The 21484-nt window shown below is 35.2% G+C and overlaps 1 protein-coding gene across 1 annotated transcript in view; it reads right to left on the reverse strand.

The window, feature by feature from the left end:
- Window positions 1-21450, reverse strand: part of BRCA2 (BRCA2 DNA repair associated) — a 57318-nt gene extending 35868 nt beyond the window's left edge. The window contains exons 1-11 of the mRNA XM_049701099.1: window positions 21290-21450; window positions 20499-20604; window positions 17702-17947; window positions 12331-12439; window positions 11636-11685; window positions 11503-11543; window positions 11182-11293; window positions 10350-10399; window positions 9975-10086; window positions 8062-9177; window positions 1636-6612 (exon numbers count right to left, since the gene is read on the reverse strand). Coding sequence (XP_049557056.1) covers window positions 1636-6612; window positions 8062-9177; window positions 9975-10086; window positions 10350-10399; window positions 11182-11293; window positions 11503-11543; window positions 11636-11685; window positions 12331-12439; window positions 17702-17947; window positions 20499-20565 — 6880 coding nt within the window. The 5' untranslated portion in view covers window positions 20566-20604; window positions 21290-21450. The remainder of the gene's footprint in view (window positions 1-1635; window positions 6613-8061; window positions 9178-9974; window positions 10087-10349; window positions 10400-11181; window positions 11294-11502; window positions 11544-11635; window positions 11686-12330; window positions 12440-17701; window positions 17948-20498; window positions 20605-21289) is intronic.
- Between the last annotated feature and the right edge of the window lie 34 nt (window positions 21451-21484).

Raw genomic sequence — 21484 nt, forward strand, 5'->3', positions numbered from 1 at the left:
ATATGTACTTCTTTTTTATTTATTTATTTATTTTTTGCGATACGCAGGCCTCTCACTGTTGTGGCCTCTCCCGTTGCGGAGCACAGGCTCCAGACGCCCAGGCTCAGCGGCCATGGCTCACAGGCCCAGCCACTCTGCGGCATGTGGGACCTTCCTGGACCAGGGCACGAACCCGTGTCCCTTGCATCAGCAAGCGGACTCTCAACCACTGTGCCACCAGGGAAGCCAATATGTACTTCTTATTTAAAAACTCTACAAAGGCTGAGAGTAAACTTAAACCATAATTTGTTATGCATTTCCATGTCATCCTGAGATAATGTGTTAACAGATACTTTGCTCTTGGATGCTTTTTTAAAAGTATAAATCAAGTTTTATTGGAAACCTGAACTGCATACAGAGTCAAGGTGGAGATAAACCACAAAGCCACAGGCTATTAGGAATTGACATTTTATTAAAGAAAGCAAACTTGAAGGATTTAATAAATAAAAATGTCCATGCAAGTCTTTATCAAGTGTTAGATTATAAAGTGACTTAATTGCTTGACAAGAACCTGTACTATTCAAGTAACCAGAAGCTGATTAAACTATATATATTGATATCTAACAGAAGTGAGGGAAATGAAACAGTGATGTTGTTGAGAACATTTAGTAGAAGTCTGAGTTGTTTTTATTCCTAAGCATAAGGCCAACCCACTTTAGTACACACATGAACAAAACGGGGTCCTATAAATAAAGCCATTATTTTCCATGAAAGAATTATGAATATCGTTAAGCATCTGCACCTCAGAATTTTGCACTAGAGAACAGCAACAGTTTAAGGTAAGTATTATAAACTTACTACTTTGCCCATAACATAAACTTGGTAAAGAATGTGACCTGGATAAGACTTGATTAAGCAAGTCTGTATCCACCAGGATGACTTAAGGGCAAAATGCACCAAGTGGAAGAATGAACTCACTGGCTTCAGTGTCTTTCTCCGTAATGTGAAGGGACTGGACAAGAAAAGTTGTGGTAACTCAACTACTCTACCAGTCTAGAGTTTTTAAACAGTAGCTAGGTATTTAAGATCATCCACTTAAAAGTTGGAGAGTTAGTTTTTATTTACTTTAATTGTAACTAATCAACAGATTCAATTATTTAAGATTACTCCTAGACAGAGATACTAACAGAAAAAAAAAAAATCAAACATCCAATTAACCTAATAATTGAACTAATGTTATACTACATTTAAAAGAGAAATTAGAACATACTCCAAATGGCATTAAGACCAGAATACTATTTGCTAATGGTAACTGATTTTAGAACACTTCCTGGATGAAAAAAAAAAAAAAAAGCTAAGCAACACCTATAATTAGAAACTAACTTTTAAAGTTCTTAAGACCCAGAGTCTGAACCTCTGCGCTCTCTCTCCCTCTCTATGTGTATGTATGTAAACAGGACTCAGCCAATGACTTCTTGGTACACAGACTCAGTGATATCACGAGTGAAATCGCATTCTCCCAAACTACACATAAAAGTCTGAAAAAAATATATTCAGTGTATAATATCCTAATTGCTACAACCTAGCATATCAGAATTATTACGGATTTAATTTAAAAAGTGATTGGGAAACGCATAGGAAATAACAGACACTTACCAACTGTGACAAGTGCATCTCCTCTTCTTTTTCCAATTCCCGAATTTATCAAAACCGTTTCCTTGTTTTTTTGGCATGTAAAATGAGAGTGTTTGGCGTGGCTTAGAAGTTCAGAATCTGTCAGCTCATCATCTTCCATAAAGGCTTTGGCAATCTCTACTGCTTCTGTTTCAAAATACTTTTCTGGATCTTTGGAGTTAGGAGAACAAACTTCTGTATTTGTTTTCATAGGAAAATCAGGAAAAGTTTCAGTTTTCCCAATTTCCATTTTTATATTTTTAGGTAAAGCTTGTTCTTTACCCAAAAGACCAATGTTATCAATGTGTGATACATTGGTTCCTGACATCAACTGTTGTTTGTCTTGCTTAAACTGAGAGAGATATGGAGAAGCTTTAATAGCATGATTATTTTCTGAAGAACCACTTTCAATGTTATAGTTGTTTGATAATTTAAACTCTTTATTATAGGCTTTTCCTGTTTTGGAGCTTACAGAGTGTTCTGAGGTTCTCTTATCAATACAAGAAAGAGTAAGTATCCTTGATACATCTTGTCTAGATGGAGGTGAATGCTGAAGACTACATTCAGTTCCAATTAAATCAAATTCCTCAAACATTCCCGTAACTTTGCAAAAGGCACTCTCAGAAACTGGAACCTGTTTTCCACTTGCTGTACTAAATCCAGAGAAAGCAGGTGATAGTAAATTTTGGGGGGTATGTATCACAGTATTTTCTTCTCTTGCAAAGTTGTTTGAATGTTCTTCATTACTTTTAAATGATACTTGGGGAAAGAGTTGCTTAGCACTATCTTCTGTCTTAGAAAATACCTGTCTTGCCTTTTGTAAGGCAGCATCTGATACTTGTACAGATTTTCCACTTGCTGTGCTAAAAATCCCACAAACATTTATAGAAGAGACTGACTTGGGACATTTTCCCATGTTAAATTTACACTTATCAGAAGTTTTCAAATTAATATGACAAAGTGGTGTTTTAGAAACTTTCTCCAATCCAGATATACTTTGGTCATGTTGTAAAAGGTGTTCACTTTGAATGTCAGGAAAAACCTCGTGTGAATGCATACTATGTTCTTCACTATCTGGAGAGTTAGGAAAAATAATATCCTCTGAATCACCCAATGCCTTATGAGAATGTGTCACAATTTTTGTTCGACCAGTGCCTGATTCACTCTCAGTGTTTTGCTTAGTTACCTTCCTGCAGTTGTCTGTAAACCTCTCTCTCACTTTTGTTTCATGAGAAACAAAGGCTATTTTATCACTTGCTATACTGAGTGCAGGTTGCTCTGTCTCAAAATTATTTGAATCAGATATGGCCACTTCAACAGCTGTGTTTGTATTTTTGCATGGTGAAGAGTCTGTGACAAGTTTCTGAACACAACTATCTTTGTCTACAGCTTGTGGGTTTATGTTTGCTTCTCTTACAGTGGATATTATTTCAGAAAAACTAGTGTTTTTTCTATCTTTGACATTCCTCACTACTGACTCAATATCAGAATTATGACTTTTATTTTTTGAGAGATACTCTGACTTATTAAATAATTCATTGGAATGAGAAAAATCAGAATGATACGAATAGCTGTTAGACATGCTGTTACTTAAGGAAGTTGAATCTTGTTTTTCAGAGAGATTTTTGTCATTTTCAGTTATGATACTGTTTGAACTATTTCCACATGAAGGATTTCCTACACAATCTCCAGGATATTCCTTTAAACATATAACCTTGGCAGAATTTATTTTTTCTAGTTGATTATTCAATTCTCCTTCTCTAAGCCATTTTTTGGCTTCAAATAGTGAAGCCTGACTCACAGAAGTTTTTCTACCACGTCCTGTGTAAAAGGCTAAAGCTGAATTTTCAATGGCTGAACAAGTGGACTGATCTGTATAACAAGTTATAGGACTTTTTCTTGTTTCTTCTTCTATATTTTCATGTACTTTAACTCTCAGAGAGATACTATTTGATATCTTGAGATTTTCACTTTGTCTGTATAAATGATCACTTAAGAACCTGGGTGGCATGCCTGTCTCCTTAGAAACAAGCCTTTTCTCCTCTAGAGAATACTGCATTTCTTCATGCTTTGGGGCAGTTATTTCAACTGTCTCACATGCTAATTCAAGCCCTTCTTTACATAGCTCTCTGTCCTTTAGCGTCTTTGCCCCTTGATGGCTGAAATTAGTGATTTCACTATTATTTTGCTTTTTTTCATCAAAAAGATTTTTCACTTTGTCCAAAGATTCCTTCGCAATTTTTACTTTTTTCCCACTAGCTGTATGAAAACCCAACATGGTTGGTTCTATGATCTTTTTGATTTCACATTCAGGTCTCTGCTGGAGAGTCAGTACTTGATTTTTAATACCAACTGGGTCGCCTCCTTTCAATATTTTGTTTTTGACCATATCTGTTTCCTCACGACTTGAAATGTCTATTTTGTTGATATTTATGCCAGAAAGTAATTCAGAATTTGAGGAATCTGAAAAGTTATTCAGTTCTTCTGCAGATTTTTCATCAAAGAAATTTACAACTTTATTTAAAGACTCTTTAGAGACTCTGATGTTTTTCCCACTTGCAGTCTGAAAGGACAAATCAAAAACATCAAAATCTTTTATATTTTGCCTCATCTTGTTAGCGGCTGACTCTTTTTTATTTGACATATTAACATTAAATGTTTCTTCAGCTTTCACAACTTCCAAACAAGTTAAATCTGACAAACCTTTAATTTGAATGTTTCCCTCCTTCCTAAACTGGCTAGATAATTTTAGATGTATGTTTTGTTGATCAATACATGGCAAGCCATTTTCATCTTTACGAATATAAACTGTATCATTTTTACTTGAAGCATTGCCATCAGATTCTAAGTTACAAACAAAACCAGTATATTTGTTATCTTCATTTTCAGTATTTCTCCTGTAGTCTTCAGTATATTCTTTGACAAAAATGCCAGTAGTCATTTCAATGTTATTTTGTAGCGTTAGTTGGCATTCATTATTTTTCTCACTTAAATTTTTATCATTGCTGTAATTTTCTACCTTAAACATCGAAACATCAGAATCATTACACTGACTTGAAGAGAAACTTCCTGGATCTACTTCTGCAGGAGTTTCCTCACTAACATTCTCAATGTCACCGAACAGTTTCATGGCTTTCTGCAACGATTCACTAGAAACATTCAGTTTTGCACCACGAGCAGAATAAAAGCCCCTAAACTCCACTTCGTTTTTATCTGTTAAATAACCAGAAGCACTTTTGTTACAGTTTGTTGTTGAGAAGCAAGCCAACTTTTGCTTACCTCCAACTATACCTTTACATTTCTTGCTGCTACCCACCTGACTGAGAGATGGGGCATTAATTGTGAGATGAAGATCAACATCTTTCCATTCCTCAGAAGTGGTATTCAAGACAGTTATCTGGTTTTCAGGCATTTCAAATGGATTACTCTGTAACATGTGGCTTGGTTTTCTAAACTGTGTAAATTCAAACTGACTTCCTGATTCTTCCAATATAGTAGAAAGTTCTGTAATTTCTGCCTTCTGGCTAGGTGTTAAATTATGGTTTGAGTTAAAGTCTCCCTTTAAAGATAAAACTAGAGGAGTTGTGTGACTATTTCCACTATCAGAAACAACTGCACTACTCTGCACATACCCAGATACAGTATTAACTGACTGTGAATCAAGTTCATGAGGTCTGCTTTCTTTCTTTTGATTTTCTAATGATACGGTATTTACAATTTCAACACAGGCTAAGCTAGTAGGATAATGTTCTTCAATATCTTTGAAGAGCATTTTACTTTTCTTAATGTTGTGTTCAGAGAGCTTTATTTCTTTATTAGAAGCTGTTCTGAAGCCACGTCCAAAATTGTGACTTGAAATCGAATCTGAGAGTCCTGCCCATTTGTCCATGCAATCATTATTTCTGTTTGATTTCATATCTATATCCAACGAGACATCTGACTTTGAATCTTGACCTAGAGTCATTTTTGGTGGTTGCTTTACACTATTTCTATTCTTCTCTGCAAGATCACAGACTACATCTGATGAACCAAAATCTTTTGTAATCAATACTTTGGCTGCTTGTCCATCATCTATGTCTGTACATGCTACTATGGCAGAGTTCTCGGGAACAGCTTCTCTTAAACAACTGAGGTCTGCCTCATGAACTTCCTTAATGTTTCCTAAAACAGGAATATTCCTTTCAGTAGTTGTTTGAAAGACAAAATTATTCTCTTTGTCTGGGAAAAGTTCTTCAGAGTTTGGAGGGACAGTTATTTTTGAAATTAAAGTAGTTTCTTCTCGGTCTTTTTGGATTACTGTGAGATTTGTATTTTGGTTGAATTGTACCTTCATAGAAGGTGATGCTTCTGTTATGTATTTTTCAGGTGACAACAGCTCAGCTTTTTTAGAATTTTCATTTACAATACATGTTTCTTGATTCTTTTCCATGGAAATACTTTTGGTTAATTCAAAACCAGCTTCACAATTCTCAGATTTTATTTTCTCTGACATTTTATATGATTCTTTTCCTCTAGAAATCACAACTGGATTTGACAGAAGATCCTTGGAGCTACGAGTTAAAATGGTGGTATTATCATGGCTATGTAAAAAGCTTTCCTGGGATTGGAAGAGAATATCATTACATTCCTCTGAATGTGGCAATGCAGGGTGAAATACTGCAGGCAATACTTTTTCCTTTATATCTGAAACTCTCTGGCTTTTTGGATCATCTTCACAGTGCTTTTCCTGCAAGCATGACACATAACCAGTTTCTGTGGTTATAAATGACTGCAGTTTTTCCTTATTAATTTTTGCTTCTTTATAATCAAGATCCTGAGATATTGTTTTATTATTATTAGAACTGCTTTCATTATTAGAACATTTTCTCATAATTGTCCCAAAAGAGCTGGTTACAGACAAAGCCGGTTCTTCAGAATCATTCTGTAAACAGTTTTTTTTAACAGAAGAATGCAATAAACCTAAGCATAAAGACACAAAGTGACAAGATGAAATTGCAGTTCCATCAATCACATTCACTAAATATTTTCCACTAAGTTAAAAAGGTAGTGTCTAAAACAAGAATTACATGAAAAGCAAGAAGTGAATGTCAGGTTTAAAAGAATTCTAAATATTCTCTATTTTGAATTTATTACATTTCCCAACTAAAGAAATATAGGGCCTAGGTTTTTTTAATAGTATTTATCAACTCAATTAAAATTAGTAAGTAGTTCAAGAAAGCAGCTAGCTGCCATAAGTAAAACTCAAAGTAATTTTATTGGAAAATAAAATTAGAAAAAATTCTTTGTTAATATTGATGTAATAGGAGTTAGAAAAGCAAGGCAAAGAAAAGGAATTAGAAAACTAACCATTTCCTTTGGTTAATTCAGTCTTTCACATTGAAAAAAAAAAAAAAACCCAAAATGAACTTTTTAAAAAAGGTTCTTCACATGAAAGGCCTGAAAGATTACCCAATGTCAGGCAAATGGGTTAAACTGCTCTGTTTCGTTAATTTTATTGACCCTCTGAATTTCCTACTAACAAGTCAAAATTGTTAACCTCATTTCATTTAATCACTAACCACTACTACATATTAGCTGTTTCATTGGTTTTTATCTCTGGTATATACAATATCAAACATTGTTCTCTGGAAATTAACCTAAATCTCAAAGTGTTCTCTACTCCAGTTCCACCAAACCTATTGTTCACTGAGATACTACCACCCACTCAAATCTTCACACAGGGAGATAAAATCACCTTTTTAACATACAATATAGTTACTGGTAAATAAACTGTTGCTCAAATAAAAAATGAGTTTCATTGTGCACATTCCTGAAACCCAGAGATATAGTAATAACTCTAAGCAATCTCTAAATATTGAAAAAAACTATGTAATAACAACAAAAAAGTCACTATTTTATGACTGCCTTACATTAAACTTAGCTGGCAGTTAGCTTTTTTCTATTTTTTACATGCTTTAAAGAAAATACATATTAAATAGCACAACATATTTATAGAATTGTCCAACTTGCATATAATACTGAAAATTAAAGCAGGAATTAAGTAGCCAAGCTCTTGATGTTTATGAATCACATGATCTGTCTCAAGAGTTATGATTATATATATACTATGCAAATTAATCCAACAAGTTTGAATGAAATGATTCTGAACATTGGTAATCAAAGGCCTAAACAACAATGCCTGATACTGAATATAAAATACAGATTTTAAAAAAACCCCAAAGCACTACAGAAGAAAAAACTGCAGAATGAAAGCAGAAAGTGTTTTTTAAAAAGGTTGAAGAAAGAGATTCACATATTCAAATAAGAAACTTGTCACCATCCATAAAACTAGACACACTATTCACACACACACACACACACACACACACACACACACACACACACACACACACACACACACAGAGGTACCTGAATCAACATTTGTAAATGTATGTGGTGCTTCCAAAGGCTTTGCTTCAAATTGGACTGAAGAGTTAGTTAGTTCTGATTCTTGGTCTTTCTGCATTTTCAGTCCTTGATAAGATGTTTCATCACATATAGCATAAATGAACTTTTTTGTTTTCTTTTTCAAACTGGATATCAAACCTGCCTTCTTCAAAGCTACAGAAGTATGTTTGGTGGTGGCTGGCCAGCTGCCATTATCAACTGAACTTGTATGTAAAGAATCCTCTTTCTGTGAGCAAACAGTTTGTACTTCCGATCCACTTTTAGAGGCTTCTGGTTCTTTTTTAAAGTTTGCATCGGTCATATTGCTTGAGAAATCTGCTCTGAACGTCTTTTCAGGTGATTCTCTTATCCTGAATACAGACTTCTTGATACCCTGAAGTGGAGAAGCTATTAGAGAAGAATCAGATAGCGCTTGCTTTCCCACAACAGTGGAATCTTCACGAGACTCAAGACACTGCCCTTCATCTCTCTTTTTTACCACTGTTTCCTCATTTAATATCTTCGCTGTTTCTGATATGCTTGAAATATGCAGCAAAGAATTTTCTAAAGTAATGAAGTTGGTACGTTCTTTCTCTGTACCTATGACGTCTTCTGAATTATTTTGGTCAGAAGAAGAAATATGCAGTAGGGATGTTTTCTCCATCTGGGTTCCATTTAGACCCGAGAGGGTTAGGTGAGACCATTCAGAGGCTGAAGATGGTACAATTTCCCTGGAGATTTTGTCAGTTCCATTCCCAGGGGGCTTCTGATTTATTACATTTGAATCTAATGGATCACTGTCATTTGGCTCCATTTCAGGTACAAACGAATGTTTATTTTCTGTCATTTGTATTTTAGCTTCTTCATATTCATCAGTTTTTGTTTCATTGAAAATATTTTTCCTAGTCTTGCCAGTTTTTATTTTTTGGAGATTTCTTGTTTTATATTTAGAAACACATACTGGAAAACTATCTTCTTCAGAGATATCTGCAACTGTTTCACATACTTCATCTTCTAGGACATATGGCATTGACTTTTCAAAATGGTCTTTGCAGCTATTTACTTTACCAAATGAATCCTCTAACATTTTCTCCAATCCTGTTAAAATATAAAGCAGAAGCATTATTAATAACGTTTTATAACACAACCATATAATTTATACTATTCTCAAACCTTTTTCATAGAAATAGTATACACTGAATAACACATAATTTAGCATTTAAAGGGTTGTCCTGAGTACTAGGTATTTTTTGGGTAGGGAGGCACCAACCTTGCCCTGTTCTTCTGGTCAAGACTGATTCCAGTGTATTCAAAGCCTTTTATTCATACTCAATCCCTAATAACCTTTCTTTACCAGCTCTACACAACTGAAACTCACTCAATTTTACTATATATACACAATTTAATATTCTAAGATTTATCAAACTAGAAGTTCCAAATTTTGTGGCCCTACAACCAGCAATAAAGTCTCATTTTATACATACATACACACACACACAGATATACAATCCTATACATTTATACAGATATACACAAATACTAAGAATATGCAATATTCCAATGACCTGATTAGGTAACTTTAGGTATATCTGCAACCATACTTACTTTCTAATTAGAAAATAAGGTTTTCACATTAAGTAATCATTAAGTCTTAATCTGCATCTCTGTGAGTTTTGAGTTATGGGTTTTCTTTTGTTTTTGTGTCACAACAGCATCTTTGAATAGTATTGTCCTAGTATGATGTTTAAACATTTTCATCTAAATCAAGTTAGTTTCTATTCTCAATACCTTCAGTAATCATGAAAGGAGAAGCAATGTGTTTTCTTTTCAAGAAAAGAGGAGCAATATTTCAATGTCAGTTGAAAACAGTAGTTCAATTAAACAGAAGGACTTACCATGAGTTTTAGCTTCTGTTTGATTTTTGTTTTCACTGTCTGGCCCAGAAGGGATAAATGTAATATTTTTCTTCAGACTTTCATCATGGTTAGAAGAATAGTTTTTCGAAATCTGCAAAAGTTATGCTTTTAAATCACTAGTATAAAAACTCTCACTATACATATAGTATATTCAACTTATTCTTAAACAGAGAGACAGCAAAGTTTCATAGTAAGTCAAAGAAAATCACATATAGAAACAGGTTTAGAGACTTCCTCAAAGGCTTAGATAAATCATAAATTAGAGAATGAAAAATGCAAGATAAATAATTTTTCAAGGCATTCTGAAATTATATGCAATTGCAACAGCATAATCAATTTGTCATATTTACTTACAGCAGTACTATCATTAGGAAATACAGTTGCAGATGCTTCTTCATCTCTGACTGTAAGAAAAAAAGTTCAATTTACCTATACTGTATCATATGTCGTACATTAAAGTTCATGTAAAACTTATGTATTTTTTGGTCAGACATCAAAAGAAACATGCACTATTGGATTAAATGACACATTTGAAACAAAATTAATTGATCGAAGTATAGTAATTATAGAAAGGTCAATCAACACAGTGGGTAAGCTGTGCTCACAATTCCTTAGTACCACTGATAAAGTGGTAAGAAACTATGGTTTGCTGATCCTGACTTGAAGGTAATAGTGTCCACAAGGTAATACTTCAAGGTAATATGGTCCACAAAGGCTTGGAAAATCAGATGAAGCTGTGAGGTCATGACTTAAAAGCAAAAGCTTGTAGACTTTAGTATTTTTTTAGATAACAATATAGTTGAAAGGCATATCATACGTTAAACACTTCTAACTTTTCAACATGCTTTACCTATATTATTTCATCTCAGCAAGAAAAGAAGAAAATTAAATGCCCAGCTAAATAGGAATCAACAAGGAATGTATTTTTCCTAGAATAAAAAAAAAATCCTGGTTTGTGTATAAATTAATTTGATTCCTCTAAAATATCATTTAATGCACTTGAGATTTATTTCAATCTACACTAAACAGAATAAAATTATTCTGAACTACCAACACACCTATCAAAAACAGTATTATCTAATCTGATTACTATCTAATCATCTTTTCATATTTTTCTTTGGACAGAAGCATTACAGATGATAATTTATCAAAATCATCTTATATAATACATATTTGCTAGTATTACCTATGAGCACAGTAGAACTAAGTGTTGGTGGTGTGGCCAAAGAACTTGACCAAGACATATCAGGATCCACCTCGGCTCCTAAACTTTCGGAAATACGTTTTGGTGTCTGACCCTGAAAATAAAGAAAATAGTTTATTTCACAGAAGTGCACTGATAATTAAGAATATTTTTTCATTCACTTATTTTTTTCATTTTTCATTTACTGAATGCCTATGTGAATCAATCTCAAGTACAGACCTGTAAATCTGAGGGCAAACTTATGACACTGCTGTCAAATTCTCAATTACCACATAGTAAAAATAAACTAGGCAGAATATTTACCTTCATGAGCTTTGGTGTATGAAATAAACTTCCACATATCACTGGGGATAAAACAAGGGACAAAATTACTAAGCTTTATTTTTATTAAAATTTAGAGTATTTGAAAAATAAAAAGCCTTGTTTTTAATCATACCTGACTTTTCTCTTTGTGGTGTTACATGTGTACATCGTAGAATAACAGGACTAAAACAAAACAAAACAAATCCCTCAGATTATTTCAAAAGAGAACAAAAATAGCAAAAAGAAACAAAATACTAATCTTATTAAAAAAAAGGACTCTCAGTCATATCAATTATTAGAATTATACTAGTTTGTAATATTTTTAGATTACTTTTTAAAAAGTAAATAGCTCATGAAGAATTAAGTAACCACTAACTTATGTTTAAAATCCCCATTGAAAGTAATGTATAAAGTACTCACAAATTTTAGATGTTAGGAATTGTATATTTTGAATTTAAAAATTATATAAAGTGACTCTATAACAGCATCATATTATCTCCAAAGATTCAAAGTACATAAATTATTTTAAACAGGATATTTCAAAGGCATTGCTTTTCATCAATAATATTTTTGTTACTTAAAAATTCCATGGATACACAGGAAAATAGTGAATTCAATGTTATAAGAAAAACAAAGTAAATGTTTGTAATGTAAAAATTATTGTATTGAAGGACTCAATCTAAAAGGAAATTATTTTAAAATAGAAGATCCTCTACCAGGCTCTACAGCAAAATATTACCATGAAAATTAGATGCATCTGTATATAACAAACATCACATGTAGGAAAATGTTTCATTTAAATATTTTAATATAATGACTTCATCATACCTTTCACTAAGAGAAGAATTTGGAGGTGGGCTGGTAACATCATTTACTTGATTCATTTTCACCTTCGTCGTGCAACAACTTTTATGTTTACCACTAGCAATGTCCTTTCCTGAAACAGTGCAATAATTCAGTGAGGATGTGTATGTTCTAGATTGTGAAATTTTTATTCTCTGGAAGTATTTAAAAACAGAAAGCCTCATCTACATTGGGAAGGAGAATACATGGGGAATTCAGTCTGAACTGGTTTCTCAGTTTGCTCACTCCTCTCAAAAAGGGATGTCTCAAAGGATGTCTGCCCCCATTCAACAACCATGTGACACATACAACAAGCCCAAGACAGTTTGAGTAATACAATTCAAGACAGAGCTTTAACCACAAGGAGTTCATAGTATAGTAGGGAAAACTGTTTGAAATGTACACAAGTGGAATACAAAATAAATGTGGCATGACTTGTCATTAAGTTACACACAGTACTATGGTATCTTGACAGGTGAGAGTAAAGGAAAAGACATTTACTGAAAACATACCAAAGTACAAAACCTGACCATATGACTCTTCTGCTGAAAACCTCTCAAGATCTTGTTTTCAAGATTGAGTTCAAACTCCATAACAAAACTCCCTAGTAACAAGGCCTTTCACAATCTGATTTAATTTTTACAATGACATTCTTTCACAACCTAATTTTAGCCATGTCCATCCACGTGCATATTCTGCAAGGATGTTCTCTTTCACTCTAGGCCTTTGTACAAACTGTTTCTTTCTACCTCTTTTTATTTCTCTTGACCTAGATTCTCTTTCAGGTTTCCATTTTGAAAGTTCCTCCTCCAGAAATCTTTACTGGTCCCTAAGGTGAGACTGACCGCCCCTCTGATGTGTTCCCCACAGAGTAGTTTATCATACACTGTTCCTGTTTCCCCTATTAGACTGTGTGCTCCTTGAAGTAGAGGACTTGTTTTGTTTATCATTGTATCCTTAGAAACTACAATAATGCCTGATACATTATAGACACTCCACAAATACTGGCTGAATGAATTAGCAATGATAAGAAAAGTGGGTTGTAGACAGTGACACATAATACTTGTGTCTGTTCTTACTGAACAAATCTACTTTCTAAGACAATAATGTTTCTAAAGCTATATGTGGCTCTATCAATTCCAATTTATAGTTTTTCAATATTCCTATTTTCTGTATCACAAATTTGGCATTTGAGGTGCTTACTATTACTCTTAAAAAATTGCTTTTAAAAGTAATTGCTTTATAGCAAGAAACTAACACAACACTGTAAAGCAACTATACTCAATAAAAATTAATAATAAAAAATAACAATAATCGCTTTAACTGTTCCTATAATCTCTAACTTAGAGAAGCTTTGGGGAAAATAAGCTGCATTAGTGTTACTGAAACAAAGCAAAGACCAAGCTGAAAACTATTTGTAGCAGCCTACTCAAACACTGTGTTATATTCTCCTTTCTCAAGAAACAGGCAATACACATAAGCCAAATGTACGTGTAAATTGCAAACCCTTCTTCAACAAGATATCCAATCTCCTTCTCTAAGAGACTTTTAGTTAAAGATACTGAAAAGTAACTAAACCTATTTTGAAATTTCACCTTTTCCCCTTTCTTTGTTTTAAGAAAGATTAAGGATCTTTCTTAAAATAAAGTCCTAATCAGAACAAACAAAAACATGGACTTAAAAAAGAAGGCAAACAATGAGATACCACTACACACCCGTTAGAATGGTGTATTTAGATTAGAACCTAAAATACAGACAACACCAAATGCTGATGAGGATGTGGAGCGAGAGAAGCTCTCATTCACTGTGGATGGGGATGCAAAATGGTGTGGCCACTTTGGAGGACAGTTTGCAGTTCTTACAAAACTAAACATACTTCTAGGATGAGATCCAGCAATTGTACTCCTAGCTGTTTACCCAAATGAATTGAAAACTCAGGTCCACACAAAATCCTGCACATGAATGTTTATAGCAGCTTTATTCATCACTGCTGAAACTTGGAAGCAACCAAGGTGTCCTTCAATAGGTAAATGGATAAACAAACTGGTACATCCACATAAAAGAGCATTATTCAATGATAAAAAGAAATGAGCTATCAAGCCACGAAAAGACATGGAGGAACCTTACATTGCTAAGTGAAGGAAGCAACTATATGACATTCTGGAAAAGACAAAACTATAGACAGTAAAAAGATCAGTGGTTGCCAGGGGTTTAGGGGGAAGGAAGGAAGGGTGAATAGGTGGAGCACAGGGGATTTTCAGGGCAGTGAAACTATTCTGTATGATGCTGTAATGGTGGGTACATGACATTGCACATTTGCCAAAATCCACAGAACTGTACAAAGAATGAACCCTAGTGTAAACACAGGACTTTAGTTAATAATAAAGTATTGATATTGGCTCAGCAATAAAAAGAAGTGCAAAAGAATAGAAACTGTAAGAAATGAAAAGTAAATAAATAAATGAACCAGGCAAAATGAAGTTCATACCCGAATAAATATTTCCCAAATAACTTGAGGAGCTCATAAATAAGACGAACGATGGTTAAGATAAACTCATGGAATCTTATGCAAGAGGAAAGACTGCTGAGAAGAAACAGCACACTGCCTCATGGAATTTAATGGATAATTTAAAAATAATATATTAGATGTTAGAACTGAACTAAGTACGTTTAAAAACAGTTTAAGTCCTACTCTTACATTTCAATACTCAATTTAAAGTAAACTTAAAAGCAAAAGGTCTCAAGTCAACAGAATTATTTATGCAACCTTAAAAAAGTTAACTCCTCTGCCGTGAGTCCACAGTGACCTTATTAATTCATTCCTATCCTTCCTTGGTTATAGAAAGACCAATCCCAGCAGGTTACAATTAGACAATAAACCACCAACTCCAGGTATGTCTTTCAAGATTCAGTAGATTCAGTATAAACTGGTTTACAGAGCTTTTCCTGACCAACTAAGACAGATGGCTGTTACCTTTACTATATCTATAACATCGTACTTTATACATGCTCCTATTATAACATATACCAACCAGTATATTTATATATTTTCTCCCCTACATGACTGAGTTCCAGAGGTCAAAAGCCATCTTATTCATGTTTGTATCCTTAATGCCAAGCAAGCTGCCAGGCAAAAAGCAAGCATGGAATATTTGTTGAATGGATGATTCCCTTTTCTGTGTCCTCTTCTACGTTTCATTTGTTAAATATTCCCTAAGGTTCTATCCTAGGCCTCATCATAATCAATTTTCTCACCGTATCTGATGACTTCCTCACTTTCCAAACAGATAGTTGACTCCTATAGCTTTCTCTCCCACCTGTATTCTTTCTTTAATTTCAGTCTTGTATTCCCAAAAGCTCTCAGAACATCTCCACCTTCACATCCCAATACTTTCTCAAACTGCAATCCAAACCTCAACCTACTTTTTTTTCATCCTTTCAAACCTTTTCCCTCTCAAACCTGCTTTTCCCCCAGTGCTTACAATTTCTACGAATGCCACCACTACATTCTTAGTCGTGCCCTACACCTGTGATTTGATCCTTTCTTTTGAATTTTCCATATCTAGGCTATTGCAGGGTCCTGTAGTTTCTGCCTCCTATATCCACTTTCACTACCATTACTCTAATTCAGGTACCTGCTCCCATCACCTGGACCACTATGTGTCTCCTAATTGATCTCCCTGCCTGCAGTCTTCTCTTCCTATAAGAATCACCCAATTAGTTTAAAATGTACATTCATGACCACCATTCCCAGAGATTCTAATTTAATAGATTCAGAAAAGTGCCTGGAATCTTCCTTTTCAATCAGCACTTCAGGAGAGTGTAATGGTCCATGCCTCACGTTTTGAAAAACACATCTCCAAAGACTGCTGCCAGATTTTTAGGCTTTCTAAGCAAAATAAATATTTATTTATTCTACAAATACTTACTGAATACTTACTACGTATGCCATTAGGTATCCAATAATGTCTAAGAAAATCTTTGCTCATTACCTACATCCCCTTTTATATGTGCATTTTCTAATACCATGAGTTTCCTATTTCATAGCACTAATCAGAGGATAATTGCTTATGTTAAGTCTCCTCCACTGGAAGCTAAAGGAGTGCAAGAGGCAATACTTCCCAGAAGCAGAGAAATAAGTCAAGATCTGAAAGATGCGTGTCAGTTAGCTAGACAAAGCATAAGAAGTAAGTAAGTAAGTACTGGGCAGAGGTAACAGTGTGTAAAGAGCCACAGAGCATGGTGGTTTCAGAAAGAAATTCAGTACAAATGAATGGAAAATTGAGGGTGGGTGGGAGGGGAATTATGGCAGGATGAGGCAAGAGTTAATGAGAGAACAGATTATAAAGGACCTTGTAAATCATATTAAGGAGTCTGGATTTTATCATGAGGGCAAAGGGAGGTAATCAAAGGTTTGAAGCAGGAAGTAGCATGATTAAATTTGCATGTGACTTCTCTGCTCAACAACCTATCAAATAAATTCAATTTCTTTAGCCTGGCATTCAATGTCTGCCTCTAATCTGCTTTTTTTAGCCTTAGGCTGTTTATTGGTCCCTTTCAAACACGCAACACTCCAAACAGTCTGAATTCCTTGCTATTAACTTCACAAACTACATATTCTTCCTCATGTTTTTCCCTCTGCCTAGAACACGCTCACTCTACTCCATCTTCAAATTTCTGAATCTCATCTATTCTTCAAGGTTTAATTCAACTGAATATTCCCTAATTGCCCTCAGTATTATTTATGCTTTCTTTCTTAACTTTCATTATACTTTTTGTTCTTTTGGCATGTACCACATTCAACCCTAAACTGTACTTAATCTGTGTACTGTTAATTCTTCTTACTAGAGAGTAATACTCCAAAGAAAGGAAGAGTATGTTACTTAAATCAAGCAGGTAATAAATATTTAAATGAATATATAATCTTATTACATGATAAGTTGCAAACATCTGGCACACAGGCCTGAGAAAGTGCTACCGAATCAAAAGACACTTATAGCAACTGTTAAAAAGAATCTGTCCTCTGTGATAGCCTGCAGAAATACAGTTTAGTTTAACATCAAAACAAGCCCTAGGTTTTTTTGTATAGGAATGACATAATTTAGCAAATCTCAGTGGGCAGGATATATTAATCAAAGGAAGGAGGAAAAGAAACATTTATCAAGGACCTACATTATTTTATTTAATCCAAACCTTGGTAGTATTTTCACATTTCCACTTTTCAGGTGGGGAAAGTGTGGCCAGAGGTTGAGCGGACCAACACGACATAGGTAACAACAGAGCTGGGATTTTTAACAGTAATTTGTCTGAATTACTAGTTCATGTTTTTTCTAGTCAACCACATCATATTACTTACCTGAATCTAATCTGAATTTATCTAATTCATTTAAAGGAGATTGGTACCGTGGCAGAGTTAGACCTCGCTCTTTGAATATTATTGGAGTTGAAGCCCACTGATGATAAGGTTTCCTCTGTGGTGTTTTAAATGGGTTTGTTTCATAACTGCTGATTTTATATTCTGATTCTTCCAAAGGTTCAGAATTATAGGGTGGAGCTTCTGAAGAAAGTTCTTCAAACCAATTAAGGCTTATTGGTCCTAAATCTGTAAGAAAAATTAAAATCCCACCTGGGTTTTAATCAGTGACACAATAAAATCCATGAGCCAGTAAAGATTACAATTGCTTGAGATTTTGACTGTGGATTACTTTTAAGGAATACTAATTAAACAGGATCATTAATCTGTTCTCTTATCAATCTGTAGTAAGGTATAACAAGTTTACAAAAGTTACAAGGAGATTATTACCTATATTAGCTCTTCTAAAGTTTTCTTTCATATTCACGACTCAGAAACAAAAATCATCCATAGTAAGAATGCATTCCACAGATACAATTCAAGTAATTATCAATACTACATAAGTGGCTGTGATAAATCTATAGGTACAAGAGACACGCAGACTCACAAATTGAATGGAATAGATTCTCTGTTAAAGAGAAAGACAAAATTTCTCCTGTGATCTATCCTTAAATTAGTGGTTCTCTAAGTGTGGTCTGTGGACCACTTGAGGCGAAGGTCACTAAGACCATTTCAAGAGGTCCATAAGGTCAAAACTATTTTCATAATAATATTAGCCATCATTTGCCTTTTTCCCAACATTGACATTTACACCACTGGTGGGTAAAACTGATGACAGCTTTGCCTGAGTCAAGGCAGTGGCCACAAACTGTACTAGGAGTCACTGTATTCTTCGTCACCATGCACTTGTAAAAAACAAAAACAAAAACAAAAAAGCGGGACTTCCCTGGCGGTCCAGTGGTTAAAACTCCATGCTCCTAATGCGGGGGCACGGGTTCCATTCCTGGTCGGGGAACTAAGATCCCACATGCCACGTCGTGCGGCCAAAAAAACAAAAAGCAAGTTTAACTTAAAGTGTCCTTAACTAGGCAGCAAAAGTTAGTTTTATTAAAGCCTAACCCTTGGGCACATCTTTTTAATATTCTCTGTGACAAAAATGGAAGCATTCATAAAGCATTTCTGCATATTTAAGCACAAGAGTTGTTTAGAAAAAGCACTCATGTGATGAGTTGTGAGCTGAATTAGCACTTTTCATGGAAAGCCATTTTCACAAGAAAGAACGACTAAGTTATTCTGAGTTGGGTGATTTGGTAGACATTTTCTCGAAAATGAATGAAGTGGGCCTGTTACTGCAGGGAAAACAACATTTTGTTGCCAATGATAACATGTGAGCTTTCAAATGAGAATTAGAATTTTGTTAAAAACTCTATCAGCCTCTGTGAGCTTGATGTCTTCCCAATCTTAAAAGACTTTTCTGATGAGATCAGTGAGGTAACCAATGTGATTTTTATTTATTTTATTTTATTTATTTATCTTTTGACTGCATTGGGTCTTCGTTGCTGCGCGTTGGGCTTTCTCTAGTGGCGGCAAGCAGGGGCTACTCTTCGTTGCGGTGCAAGGGCTTCTCATTGCGGTGGCTTCTCTTGTTGCGGAGCCCGGGCTCTAGGTGCATGGGCTTCAGTAGTTAAGGCTCACTGGCTCAGTAGTTGTGGGGTCGTGGGCTCTAGAGCACAGGCTCAGTAGTGTGACACACGGGCTTAGTTACTCTGCAGCATGTGGGATCTTCCGGGACCAGGGTTCAAACCCGCGTCCCCTGCATTGCCAGAAGGATTCTTAACCACTGCACCACCAGGGAAGCCCTCCAATGTGATTTTTTAATAATGTCTAATGCAATGTGTCAATATATGGAATATCATTAATATTTTTCAAATAATCCACACATGATGTTACAACATGGATAAAAGATTTATTCAAGGTACAAGAAAGACTAATTGAATTTAATGTAAGAAGAGTATGAAAAATTCATTACATGGTTTCGGATTCCACATTGCAACTTTTAAGAAACTACCACTTGTCTTAAGTTTTCGAGTAGTACCAAAGAAAAATACCCACAGTTAAGTGAAGACTACTAAAATACTTCTTTTTCTAATTACATTGCTGTGTGAGGCTGGGTTTTCTTCATGTACTTCTACCAAAACAACATATTGTAACAGATTAAATGCAGAAATGAGTATGAGAATCCAGCTATCTTCTGTTGAGCCAGAGAGTAAAGAGAACTGCAAAATTTTAAAATAATGTCACTCTTCTCACATTTTTCTTGTAAAATAGTTATTTTTCATAAACATGTTATTCATGTTAATATGCAATGGGTTTATTTTTATTAATTAAATTAAAATTTTTTTAAGTTCTTAGTTTTAATTTCTAATGTGGTAACCTATATAAACAAAGGCTCTTGGTCCTCAATCATTTTAAGAGTGTAAGGAGAACTGAGACCAAAAAGTTTGACAACTTCTGCTATAACGTTACCAGTGCTTCTGATTTGCTAGAAGTTCTCTGCTTTAAAAACAATTCTGCTAATCAAGGGGTCAGTCTCCTCTTTATCCACTACAGGTTCTATATTTATCATTTGTTTAACTGTAAATGATTATTTTCCTGATTTATGACTCCATAAAGCACAGTTTATAGTGTAAACAAAAACACGAAGTACTGGATTTTTTTCAGCAAGCATGCATAATTACACATTTTTCTGAAAACATTTTTCTCAATGTAAACGATCAATTTATATAAAATCTGTCAATACCTGCTTTGTTGCATCGCGTCTTAAAAATTTCAAAAAACGTTGGCCTCTCTTTGCATCCAATCGGCATTTTTATCTACAATATTATTCCAACGTTTGGTAACGGAGTCTGCAAAAGAGAACACCAAAATACACTTCACAGGGATGCAGTCCTTCTTAAGTGACTCTGAGGTAAAAGCGGAAGCGGCTAAACCTGCCTAAAGTTACAATGCTTATTTACCTCGGTCCCACTCGGGAAAAGAATCGAACTCACAGCGATGAAGAGAGCATTGTATATCTGTGCCGTCCAATAGAGCAGCCATTGGCCACATTCAGCATTTGAAATGTGGCAAGTCTGACTCAAGAACAGAATTTTTAATATTATTTACTCTTTATTAAATTAACTAGTCACGTGTGGCTAGTGGCTGCGCAGTTAGCGAGGGCTATTAGATCAACACCGTTTGACAATTCCCAATCAGTAAATCTTCGTTAACACAGCAGTTACCCGGGGACTAAGTGAGGCAGATACAGTGGGCCACAGGCCCTAGGACATTTTCCAAGATAGCAATATTCCGTGAAAGTAACTTCATCGTGATTCCAATTAAGGAAACTTCAGCTTGAGACGTCTGGGACAAGCGGCGTCCAAAGCTGGGCAATGGAGTCCCGGGGAAGGGGCGCCCTCGAGCCCCGAGGAGAGGGTCCCTTCTCCCCGTCGGTGCGGGGTAGGCAGGGACCAGTGAGGGCCCGAGGCCCGGCTCCCACCCGGGCACCGGAGGCACTCCCCGCCGCCCGTCTCCACCCCTGCGAATACTAACCGCCTTCAGAGGTGCAGCTGTTTTTGTCCAGAGTAGGCTGACAAAACGTGCGCCGGCACTCAGATCAGAAATCTGACCCCGCAGGCTCCGTTTCGCCGCGACCCACCGACCCAGACAACACACACGGCGCGGAGCCGTAACAGTCCCACCTCCGCCCAGCGGTTTCAGACTCTCGCTCCAAAAGCCCGCTCACGG

Source organism: Orcinus orca, chromosome 18, assembly GCF_937001465.1.
Source record: "Orcinus orca chromosome 18, mOrcOrc1.1, whole genome shotgun sequence".
NCBI classification, from domain to species: Eukaryota; Metazoa; Chordata; class Mammalia; order Artiodactyla; family Delphinidae; genus Orcinus; species Orcinus orca.